This window comes from Ixodes scapularis, unplaced genomic scaffold (assembly GCF_016920785.2).
Source record: "Ixodes scapularis isolate PalLabHiFi unplaced genomic scaffold, ASM1692078v2 PGA_scaffold3__209_contigs__length_174095766, whole genome shotgun sequence".
Taxonomy (NCBI): domain Eukaryota; kingdom Metazoa; phylum Arthropoda; class Arachnida; order Ixodida; family Ixodidae; genus Ixodes; species Ixodes scapularis.
This window is the reverse complement of record NW_024609868.1, coordinates 35,716,109-35,728,818: the sequence shown is the minus strand read 5'-3', so window position 1 is coordinate 35,728,818 and position 12,710 is coordinate 35,716,109. Positions and strand designations below refer to the sequence as shown.

General features: G+C 46.8%; 1 protein-coding gene and 1 long non-coding RNA gene across 2 annotated transcripts in view; one reads left to right on the top strand and one right to left on the bottom strand.

Annotated features, from left to right (window-relative positions):
* The window catches only part of LOC8029033, a 28,248-nt gene extending 16,220 nt beyond the window's left edge, over positions 1–12,028 (top strand). The window contains exons 2-7 of the mRNA XM_040503037.2: positions 25–522; positions 5,471–5,760; positions 6,631–6,734; positions 8,339–8,580; positions 10,798–10,961; positions 11,532–12,028. Coding sequence (XP_040358971.2) covers positions 25–522; positions 5,471–5,760; positions 6,631–6,734; positions 8,339–8,580; positions 10,798–10,961; positions 11,532–11,699 — 1,466 coding nt within the window. The 3' untranslated portion in view covers positions 11,700–12,028. The remainder of the gene's footprint in view (positions 1–24; positions 523–5,470; positions 5,761–6,630; positions 6,735–8,338; positions 8,581–10,797; positions 10,962–11,531) is intronic.
* LOC121837047 lies at positions 3,019–5,784 on the bottom strand. The gene is made up of 3 exons (XR_006078076.1): positions 5,453–5,784; positions 3,890–3,974; positions 3,019–3,226 (listed from the first exon to the last, which is right to left on the bottom strand). It is a non-coding gene; the product is annotated as an uncharacterized LOC121837047 (long non-coding RNA).
* Positions 12,029–12,710: the final 682 nt, after the last annotated feature.

Here is a 12,710-nt window from a genome sequence, read left to right as displayed (position 1 = left end):
GAGTGGAACACCGCTTCATTTCAGGAGCGCAAGTGGTCTTCGAAGACGACCATGGAAACAAGTGCCCCCCGGACAAGCCCCACTGCGTGACCGTGGAGCAGTGTCGTCCGGCGCAGTTACAGATCCGCCGCGGTCAGCACCCGATCATCTGCGACTGGCAGAAGACCACGTCCCTAGTCTGCTGTCAAGAACCCATCGACGTTGACATGCCACCCTCCGAAGGAACCGGAAAGCCCGGCGTTCATCCTGACCCTGCGCATCCTGAACCGGTACCTCCAGGACCTGATCAACCAGGAACTAATCAACCAGAACCTGATCAACCAGAACCAGCTCAACCGGAACCAGTTACTCCTGGGCCTGTTGATCCAGAGCCAGTTAATCCTGAGCCAGTCAATCCGGAACCGGTTAACCCGGAGCCAGTTAGTCCTGGACCTGTAGCGCCGAAGCCAGGCTCTCGGGACGAGGGCGAAGAGAATTGTCCGTGTTCGGTTGACACGGACACGGACGGTACTGCCAACGCCGGTAATGCCCTTTAGTAATATCCGCCCAGTGCGGATCTAGTCCGAACAACTTACGATGTCAGTCTTGTTCGATTGCAAAAAGAAACTTGGTTTCCTGAAGCAAGGACGTATCTTTATTTCAATGTCACTTCGGATATAATTTGTACGTTTAGGTACAAAATACAGTGCTAAGTGCTACACGGTACATTAAAAAATATATTAACCGTCTTTTTGAGAAGAATATGGCATACTTATCTAAGACAGCGGGTTTAGCAGTATGCATAAAATGTGTTGAATGATCTCTACACTTTTATAGATACAGAACTATAATCGTAATAGGTCCCATAATAACAATTGTACTATCAGATTACTGGTTCTTTCAAAAGAGCACGGAAAACTTGAAAGGGAAACCCTCTTCGGAAAGTCCGAAGGTCAGCAAACGTTTCGCTAAGAGACTTTCTTAGCAAAGCAGCAGCCGCTTCTGTTGTTCCGTACTTTCCAAGACTTTTCTTCTTTCGTTTTCTTTTTGCGAAGTGACCGAAACGTGCCGGTTGCAAGTTTTAAATTTTAGCAAAATACGTAACATAAATAATTTAACACAGATCGTGCCCCTTAAGACAAGCTGCAAATATAGTCGTATGACCTTACTGAAGCGTCTTCATTCGTGGTAACGTGTATGACACATCGGCGCTATTTAGACCACAGCTAGGTGAGAGATGCCTTTCCAGAGAGCGTTGAGTAAGGTGATTTAACTTTTTTGTGTGTTTCGGTTCCTTGGTTCTTAAAATTTGACTCTGTAGAGCGGTCTTTGGCTCTCCAGCCGTTCATCGCATCTCGTCTACGCTGGCCGGCCTTGAACGCTCCCGTCGTTCTTTGAGGATGTATTAATTATTTTAAGAAGCCAGATGAGCACTAAAGTTCCCCCCTGTCCCCTTCATCTTGTGTGAAGCTTCCCAGTCCCCTCCATCTTCTTAGAGGAGCTAGACTTCGGTAACCACAAACAACCGTACACTCCCAGACGTGTCATGTCAACATCTCTTCCATTTGCTCGTTGCATTCTATACCTAAATAAAATTTCAGCAGGTCTGCCTCTTGCTCTTGTCGAGTTGATAATATAACATATTAAAAGTTTAGCGATTCAATACTGTCGACAGGCTAAGTCCGACCTGCTTCCATAAACATACACATTCGACCGACCATCTACTTTGTCCTACCATACTATGTCAGTCGATTACTTATTTCTTGAAATTATAAACGTCTTCACCGTGTCATGCGACCCTAGTAATCTGCCTGCTTTCATATCTAGCTTCAGAAACTTTGAAATAAGTTGTCTTAAAAAAAGAATCTGAAGTTTGGTGCTTGAGCGCACAGAGTATTTATTGGTGAATAAGCTGTCGATTATGGTAAGAGACGGCGGTGCTGGGATTTCGCTCCCCTGTGGATACCCCCAAGACAAACTGTACGACCGCCAAGCCAGCCACTCGCCAAGAGGTCATACCAACAAAAAATGGTGACTTCAAATAAAATAACACGCGATGCGTGACTCGAACCGATAGGAAGGATCCGTGTACTCAGTGGTTCTATACGATTTCATCCACAGCGCTAATCCGGGAGCCATTCCTATAAGATACCTGTTTAAACGGATCACCAAAAGTTAAAGAACATTGCCGGGGGCTTGCAACACCGGACAACATGTCGGTTCACGAATCGCCAACAGTAACAGAACTAAAGACTCTCGGAAAGACGTGCGGAAACTGCTGATGGCTTCGTGATTGAGTGGAACGTGAAATATACTCACACGTTTAATTACGTTGAGGGTGCTTACGCCGAGAAAGGCCTAACAGTGACCTGCATAACTGAGTGACGAAACGCTCGGTTGTTGTGGTGACGGACATACGCAACATAAATATTTTTCACATACGAAATTTGTTGTTTCCGGTGACCTAAGGTGTTACGACAGCTGCAAACACAGGAGTTTTACAGACGGCTCCAGTCAGCACTTGGTATAGAAATCGGGCCTAGCATATTTTTACCAAATGAAATATTTCCTTCGTCATCCTGGGAGGGTTGGCAAAACAATGCATCTGAGACTGCTGCTGCTTGGACAAAGGGGGAAACAGCATTGAGATCCGAAGAATTGGCCGTCTCAGAGGACCATCAAAAACTTCGGGACGCGGTACAAGAAACTGACATGACATTTCGGTTTCGTCCTCGCTGCTATTACAAACATCCGGACCAGCACACACCGCAGTAAATAATATTTTCCATCCATCCTCCTATTTTTTTTTTTTTTTTATACTGGGTTGAAGTTTGTTATCACAAGGTGACGGCGGGAAGTCTTTGTACTTTTTTGAAGATGACTAGCCGCATTGAAATGAAGGTTAATGACAACACACTCAAAGTTTTATCGGACCTTAATAAAAACATGGACTCTTCTGAAGCTACCTCCTGCTTGGGTCTTCTATAAAGATTTTTTTTTTTGCTTAGTAAACAAAACGGGAATATTATTTGACCGCAAGCATAACTTACCACCGCACTTTCACTATTCGATGGCATATGCGTCCAGCTAATTACCTTTGCCCTGGCGAAACGTCCCGACCATTGACATGGTACCTACAAAGAGTTGTTTGCTTTATTATATCACACGTGTTTCTTCAGTTTAGTTCGAAGCACCAGATTGTGCAATTACAACACCACGATGGCTGTAGAGGTGGTCCCAGCGAATCCTGCAAGAGGCAATCACGACATTGATCTGGACAAGCAAGATAAAAGAGAGAACAGGAAGGCGTAGAGGTTCGCATAATATGAGAGAACACTGGTTCTGCACACAATCATAGGCAAAATGCCAAAAAGTCAAAAGTATCTACTAAACCAAGAAAATTAAAAAATAAAAAAAAAAATCACAGGAAGCCTCAGAAAAAGGTTAACCGTTTTTGTACACTTTTCTTCAACAATGCCTGCAAGGACGAATATCTTTTAGGGAACACCAACTCCCAATTTCAGCATTACCACTCAAAGTTATTTTCTCAGTGTAGCATACGATATATACGGCATGCTAAAATTCACTTTTTAACCAACCAGTCAGAATCACACATTTGAAGTGGAACCTTCGTGAAACTGTACGAGGGAAGGTCATCATCATCATCCGGACGCCCTATCACTTGGTGGTAGGCTAATTAATGATCTATAATATTGGCAATGTCTCTTGGTCTAAGGCTTTGAGCTATCCTTCCCGTACAACAGTACAGACACGATTGACCTCATTTTTATGGTCTTCTGGCTCTGTCATAAATTATTAAGTACTCTCAGATGAAACATTGCTTTGAGGAACAAGCACAAACATCGCTTCGAGGAGCGAGCACAAAGCGAATGAAATATGGATACCTCACCGTTTACCTCCCGATTGGTGCAGGTGCTCTATACAGGAATGCTCTCCATGGGAACCGTGTGTCTGGACGCGTCTCCTGAAAATACCTAAAAATACAAATTGTACGGGTGATGGTTGGGCGATTTAAACTTGAGATTTCAGGACAAAGGCGTACGAAACACAATAAGAGCTATAAACAAAAATCGAAACCTAACACTTAGACCATCTCCTTTGCGACTGCTGGATCGTGCAACCACTGACAGGAATTTCCTTTTTTCGGCGGCCTCAAAGCAGCAAGTGTTGTATGCGCTACCCTAAGACAGGACGTCCATCCTTCCTCCGGACGCTATAGCTCCACTCCTCGCTTTCCCCGACGAAACTCTGCTGCCGCAACCCCGCTATGACGTTGCACCCTTGATATTCGAGGATTTCTGACCGGGACTTCCCTCGCCCCTTCCTTTATCCTTCATCGCTCTTTGACATCTGTCTTGAGTGGCTTCCTTTCGCTCGGTTATTCGAAAAAAGTTCGTATTCGAGCATCGTCGCACTAGGCGAACCAGCGACTTGCACTCCTTAGAGACATGTTATGTTCACCTCGTCAACAACCTTTGTTATTTTGGGCTTGAACGTCACTAACTGACCACCAAAAACATGTCTGTGAATGATCTGTATTAACAAGGAATGCTGAGTCGTCGAAATGGCTGCTTTTTCTGTTGTCGCTGGAGAAACTTTACTGTTTATCACGCTGTAGTCACCGATTGATTAAGAAACGCTTCTTGATTCGCGACCCGGTCTTAGTAGTTCTTACCGATTAAAGTAACAATGTCATTTGCTGCTGAACGATAATAAAATCCTTAAGACTCGCTGTGCCTTGCGTTTTTCAGGCTGTCAATGACTGTGGCCCAGGCTATACGTTTTCTCACAAGAACAGATTACAGCAAAGGCTACAAGCGCGAGGTCTGGTTGGCGCTCCTGTGGCAGGAGTATCCGAGCAGCTGAGGAGCTTTCGAAAGCAGGGAACTTGAGCTTACATTCTTCGTTCCAATCCATGTAAAAATGAAACGAAGTAATGACCATTACAAGGTCAACCAGGGACCGGGAAAAACTTGTTTCCATCAGAAGACCGAGGCCTTTCATGCGTAAAAGGCAAGAGCTCAAATTAGGCGTGAACAGCCAGGTCGAGGCCGCAGCGTAAAAGAGAGAGATAAGCTTAGTCATGCGTGTGTATGTGCATCTAGATGAAAAAGAACCTGCGGAAAGCCTCTGAGAGTGAGTGGGGAACTGACATTTCGCGGACTGACTTAGCTTCTGCGGTGCTAGACAGGAATCAAGTAAAAGCCTCAGAATGGGTGCATACATGGCTTGCACTGGCGTCACATCAGCTCCCATTATGGTGGCCTTAAAAGCTGAGCGGGTACCTTCTTCAGCATCCATTTTGCACCAAAGATGGTGTTTGCTCAGCAAGAACAAGTATAGGAATGACCACCAACATGGTGCAATGACCTCACGTGGAAGCCATTTATACCGACCGCTAAAACGCACCATCTATAGGGCATCGGGTGTAATCAATGCGTTGTCTGCTTACCTCCGTCCCGCCGTGCAGTCTGCGGTGTCCGGCACGAAAACGCCGAGTCCCGCCAGGGAGCCACGAGGATGGGGAAGCTCTTCTTCGACGACGAAGACGCCTACTACGTGGACCCGAGGAGGATCTTCCGTCCGCGGCAACGCTTGCCCTTCCACTTCGGACGACCAGCACCCGGTGGGCTCTTTCACGGACGACCAACGCCCGGCGGGTTATTTCGTGGTCGTCACATGACCCGTACAGGTCTGACCGGGCGACTGGCCTCGCAGCGCCGCCAGCCACAGCAGGACCCTCCCGCTTGGCCCTGGATGGTGAGTTGCCTAATAAATCTCCACGGAAAGCAACCTGTTGCGAAACGGCTGCCGGAAACTCCCAGTGGTTAAGGCTAGCGAGCAAAAAAGAAGGAATCTACACTTACGCGGTCTTGCAGTTTCTTATTGCTACCCACTTGGGTGTACTTATCTTCTTCGAACACTCCGTCGTTGCCCAATTTCTCATTCCTTTTCTTTCTCATTTCTTCGCCCCTCTCGCACCATTCTAACTCCCTGCTTTACTTTTCACATTAAATTGATGGAATAACCCGCGCCGTATTTTAGGACTGCTAAGCTCTTCGGAAGCCTCATTTATTTTCTCTCTCATTCTCACTCCCCTGCCGAGCTAGAGGAACTAGAGTTTTTCCGCTACACAAACAACAAGCAAGCCCATCATTCTCGATTGCATTCTTCAGATAGTATGCATGTTTCTGGCATTGGATGTTTTTCATCATTTGCCCTTGCGAATGGGCTCCTTGGAGTCTCCAGTGATTTCAGAGTTAATATATAAATATATATTATTTCAATATGGCTACTCAAAAGTGTAATAATATACCAATTGCCACCTTCATATTGATGGTGCCAGGGTGTCTTCAGGCAGCAGCCTGCTCAGAATTGCATGTCGTTGCGCAGCTCTCCATGCAACTAAAACGCTTGCCGAGTCTTCTGGTAAGACGTTCTTCGAAGGTCTTCGACTGGCCTATTGTAGTCACTCTGTTTGTTTTGCAGACATGTCACGCTGCTAGGCACTCTTGAGGACAAAGACCTTGTCCCAGTATTTTGAAACTTGTCTTCCAAGTATTTGCACCGTTATGTGCGAGCTCAAGATTTATGTATGTGTTTTGTCAAAGTTAGATGTTGTTTCTACAGGTGGCAATCGTAGATCAAGCAAACCCTGCAAGACGCTGCGCTGGTGTACTCCTGGACAGTCAGCATGTCCTCACAGCAGCCCAATGCTTTGGCCCAGATCGCGGGTACGCATAGCATCAACTTCTTTATAATAACAACGTACGCTAAGTACCGCACGGCAGATCGTGCCTTTTTACCTTTCCTTTAAATGTAAGAATGGTAATCTTAAGTGGTCACATATTATGTACCGTGTCATACTATCCATTTGACTCAGCGGAAATCAGAAATTTGTGCTCAGGATTAGAGAGGATGACGATAAAGAGTAAGATACAATAAAAAGTAGTAAAGAGGTAAAGACACACAACACAATTATTTGTGTTGTGTGTATGTTTATACGGCCAGAAGTTAGTCAGCCTGTAGATGAGCAATTTAGCCACTGCGGTGCAACCGCTAGCCTGGGGTCTTTAACGTGCACCGCGCAGTAGTGATTCACGACCTGAAGTTTAATTAAGAAGTTTTTACCGATATAGCCCCGCCCTACTAGAACAAAAATATGCTTGATATGTTTAGTTAACTACGTTATTTGCCTTTATTTCACGTTCTGATTCGCTAGCAATTAGACGTTACTTTTTGAGTTTTACTTTTTTTCTTTCGCATTCTGATTTACTTGAAATGGGACATCACGTGACTGACGAACGAATTGTAAAAAGAAAGCTGAATGCTCCGATTTGCTCAAAAGTGTTTTCCGTTCATGTTCAGCCTGATATAGATATTTCTTGCTTTATGACTCTTAGATTTCAGTACAAAACAAAGGCACGTATTAAGCATTAAATGATAGACAAACGGTAAACATTTTTGGAATCGTTTTTGCAGTAAAGATTTGGTTTAAATCATGATGGTAAAAGTGGTTGGATTAAAATCACGATTTAAATTATGGTGAATTTTAATATCTACCATCTTCTCAAGACATATTCTGAATTTCATATTAAGGTGGGAGCCATGTGCGGGACGGACAGAAAATGTCAGGGGTTCTTCCCGACTCCCTCTATTCTTCGTGATGGTCTGAGGTGGGGAAAGAGACACACACTCTGGAAGAAAGAAAAAAAAAAAACTATAATACAAACAACGTCTCAAACTCGGCTACAAGGGCTATCTTTTTTACGATATAAAGATAATCCTCGTAGCCGAGTTCCAGGCTGTCCGTTTGTCCCTTTCTTTCTGCCTTGCCATTATCAAGAGCTTATGGGCTTGCACTGTGTTTTTTTGTTTTTTTTTCTACCCTAATTTGAGGTTTTATGATTACAAAAAATTCGTGCACCTGCTCGTCTGCAATTGTATTTTCTTTTTTTTTTTTCGTTCCGTTTTCATAGTGTGCGACACCGTTAGGGCGAACACAACTTCGGCGCTTTTTCGCAATTTATTTCGAAACGACTGGCGGGCATTAAAGTTTGCCATTTAAGCAGACCCCGTGATCGCTGCATACATGAAGACAAAATTATCTTGGGAAACACCTCAACCATGTTCCAAGCATGTTTGCTTCATAGACATGCTCGGAACATGTCTTCACGCAGTTTGTTTGTATGACCAGTGTGACAGGACTGTCATATACAAGGAAGAAGCACGGCTCAGACAGTGTCAGCAGAGACTCTTTTCGTATGGTGTATTTGCAGTGTAAGAGCGGCTAAATAATGTCGGGGAATGTATAGCTTACCCGTAGATCCCCTCACAGCGCTCGCAGCGTGGCCGAGCTGAACATGCCGGGCGAGCCGTCGGTGCACCGCGTCGTCACCGCCGTGACCCACCCGGACTACCGGTCCCCCGACGGCTACAGCGACGTGGCGGTGGTGCGGCTAGTGCCTCCACTTCCGCCCAGCTCCCTGTCGCCCATCTGTCTGCCCCGGGTCATCAACGAGAGGAGGGTCCCGGACGGAAGCCTCCTGGACGCCGTCAGCTGGTCCAACAGACAGCGAGGTGCGTGCCGCACACGCCTCTTCCACTGGGGAGCGCGCCGCCATCTTGAATGTCGTCACATCCAGTATCGGCGAAAACGTTTTGCCGTCGCCCCGCCGGTAGAATTGACATTCAGGATAGAAGCGTAAATGCCACCCATTCTCGTTTTGCCTAACCTCTATTGTTTTTACTATTTGCAAGTTGAATTGTTTTATTCTTTTTCTTCGCCCATGTCGGATATGTCGACCAGGTGGCTAGGAACGAGAGTAAACAAAAAAGACGTCTACCTACGCAGTGCCTGGAACGCGTTTTCGACTTGTGTGTTTACCGCGTTCTGCAAAGTAGTCTTTCGATGCCCGCTTGATGACGCCATAAAACTTGTTGTCGCCGCGCCGGCCGCGATCCTGGCGGTGTCACAGCAGAAGTGGTGGACGTGGCAGACGTCTGTTCTGCTGCAGGTCGTTCTTCAGCTTGACATCGCCACGGAAGCTTCGGCGGCTAGGAGCTGGGACGCTGCGACGACAGCGACACTCGTGTTCCCTTGTGCTTTTTTGTCGGAACTTCTATAGGACCAACCATCAGGATCGCGACATCCGACAGCATCACTCTCCGGCTTTCGCGGCGTCGTTTGTTGCCACTTCGGTGACCACTCTCGATGTATTGGTGGTGTAATAGGACGCTGAACACCACAGTCGGAGACGCATTCCACAAGGGCGCGCCGCCCCCTTGAATGGACGTATAGCTGCGCCATTGAGAGCTCCCGAAGCGAGTCTTCGGTTCCAACTTAAAGAGACACTGGCTCCCAGAAACAGTTTTAACTGATCAGGATATGACACGCTGTGCCAGCTTAACGCCCTTGTAAAAAGAAAGAAAAGAAATAAGTTTCGAGAGGAAAATACATAGACCAACTCAACTCACTGACGTCACACCACTGCAATGGCGCTGCTGTCGGCACTGCGCATGCGCAGATGCTTTGCCTTACGCGAATCTGGTTTCTGCGCACGCGCAATGCGCACACCTGGTGTGGGCAAACGTGGGCTTGTTTGTAAACAGTGGGTTGGTCTATATATGCTCCGTTTCACTTTAAGTTCGACTGAAGACTACGCTACGATTCGATGGAACCAATCAAGCAGAGTTAAAAAGTGTATAGTCACGGCGCTCGTCGTTTTTGATAGTCTGCTATCTCCGCATAGACCAGTCACGCGTAGAAAAAAAAACCAGGATCGTCGCACATTCATTGCGTATGATTGGTTCGAGTCGGATATAACGAACGTATAAAGGGCGATGAGCCTCGTGACGATACACCTTTATGTATCGTCACGGAGTACGAAGTATAACAAGAATTGTCACAACCGAAAACTCGATCAACGAAAAATCGGAGTTCAAAGTAAAATTGCAGCTATCCCGGAGCAGGTCGATACATTACCACACTCAATGCGTTACAGGGTCATCATCCAGTACCTTTCTCTGAACTCTTCTATTCTCTTATTTGAATGTAACAAACCGGCACGAAACACTAGTTGATCTCAATGTCCCCGATTAATACTTACTCCACCTAGTATACTCCTTGCCGTGCTTATTCTGATCATTATTCATAGTTATTCTGATAGCCATAGTCATACAAACAGAGGATGAACCAGAAGTTCCTCTTACATCCTCATTACCGCCAGACACTATTCCTTTGCGATGCACAAATAGTTGCACAACGTACACCTCGCTGTGACGTCACAACTTGTCATGGCTTTTGCTTTTCCTGGTTCTTCCGCGGAGCGATTCAGTGCCGTGACTGGTCCGCGCTGGTGTTCATTCGGCGCACCCTTAACTTGTATTTGACTGTAGATAGCCATCGTTAACATGGTGAACCATGTTAACGTGGTCAGATAAAAGTTAAAAATGGGAAAAACAATCCACGTACCAGCCAAGGCATCGAAACGCACCGCGGACCAGCCAAGGAAGCCAGTAGTCATGACGAGTTATGCGAAGACAGCAATATATATATATATATATATATATTTTATGGCTGCGCCCTTGATCGATACGTAATGCGAGTAGAGACTGGGGGAGAGGAGGAGACTCCATCAGGTTTTGCCCGTATAACTTTGGTACCGGATTCTTTGCGATTCTCGGAGGAACCGTGGCTAGTGTATCATCCGGATGCGAGAAGAGTTCCTGGCGTGTCATTAACTTGTATCTGACCACGAAAGTAGCGCACTGACCGCGGAGTCCTCCTCTGCCCAGATTTCCATCCCGGCTCGATGACCGAGAAGCGCTTCAGGGTCATCCCGGTGACGGTGTGCAACAAGACATTCGCGGGAGTGGACCTGTCTCCTTACCCGCTGGGCATCTCCGACGAAGACTTCCTCTGTGCGGAGGTGGAGAAAGCCGACAGAGAAGAGTGTGTGGTAAGCGTCCCTCGAGACAATACTAAAACTGCATTCATAGTCTTCATAGATCATAGAACACACGCAAGTTCGCAGCAGACATGTTGATATAATTGTCTGCGAACACGTTTCGAGCATATTCGAAGCATCTTTTGTTTTATACATATGTGTGCTTCGACTGTGTCTGCGGACGGTGTTTGTATGTCCAATGGGACAGGGACATCACATGCCTCAGGCAGTGTCTGAACCTGTCTTTTATCATGTATGCGGAGCGCAAGTTTGTCTGCTCCTTTTGCAGGGGATGTAGTGAGCTCACAACGACGCCGAGCTCTGAATGGCTCTGATTGAAGCATAGTGGATAGACCTCAAGGTAAGTTACCTTGAGGTCTACCCATAGTGATATGACCGCGGCTTGAAGGGACACCAAACTCCCTAATTATTTCCTTTTTGCGCTACCTAGACCCCTCAACGTCACCTAACAAAAACAACAAAAAGTCATTTCCAACAGCACCTAAGAAAGGTAGTTTCCAAGTAACAAAACCAGAACATATGCACTTTTAATAAACCCTTCTTTGCGCGTGTTTTTGGCAGGGCCTACCGGGCAGTCCACTGATGGCGAAGCAGAGAGGGCTGTGGACCATCGTCGGCATCTACAGCTTCGGCGTCTCGTGCGGCGGTTCCGCCCACTACCCAACCGTCTTCACCAGAGTCGCGCCATACGTCACGTGGATCAACGAGGTGCTCGGAGTGCGCAGATGAGACCCCCTACTCCACACCCTTCGGCCAAGTTTTCTGCCTCGCGGTGCGAATTCCCGAAGCGCATCGCGTTGGATTGCGAAGGTGCCAAGCAGAGACTCAAGACGCCGTGCATGACGAACGCTCTTTTGGCTGCTCAACAAGTGCGGTGTGCAAAGAGACACAAGACCCACTCCGTGCTTTTTTTTATTTCTTTTTTACTTGTCATTGCGCGTGCGCAGAAAACAAGATTCGAGAGAGATGAAAGCGTCTGCGCTTGCGCCCTGTCGTCCGCAGCGCCATCGACGGCGTGATATCACGTGAGCGCGTCGGTCTTCAGCGTGATACAAGGCGCATTCCGTGGCTCTTACCTGTCATTCGTTTGCAGCCCTGACTATGGCGTGACGGGTTGGGTCACGGCGAAACGCCATGCTCTTCCTCGCAAATTAATCTGATTATAATCCCTTTTCTCGCATAATGTACTATACGTTATGCGCATCACGGTCTGTTGTAGGTATATAATAGGGAGTTTTCGTAGACCGCGTTTCTTCCTCCACTAAGCCCTCCGCAACGAAAAAGCCGCTACTGCGCCTGCGCACCGATGGCCTTGACTGTAGAGTTCTGGGTATCCTAGCGGGTTGCGGAGAGCATTGCGGGACGGCGAAAACGATCTACGAATACTCCCTATTATCAGGACACAAGGCCCTCCGCGCTTTTCACTTTAACAAAGGGAACGCTGGAGAGGGAGGGCGGAAGGGGGGAGGGGGGGAACTACCATGTCATGGCGAGTAGAGGCTTGGAGGGGCTTGTCCTGCTTTACTTAAGCTGCAACAGACTATAATCGTTTCCACCTGAGAAAGACAGTGCGTCGAATCAAGAAACTTTAGATGTTCCTTCTTTCGTTTGTCTTTGCCACGTTTGGAGGGAGCATGGAGACCTCGTGTGTGCTGTGTGCGTGGCAAAACAGAAACAAAAAAGAACATAAAAAAACGCAGAAGTGGCAGAATACATCACTGGTCAACGTTGACTCGTCGT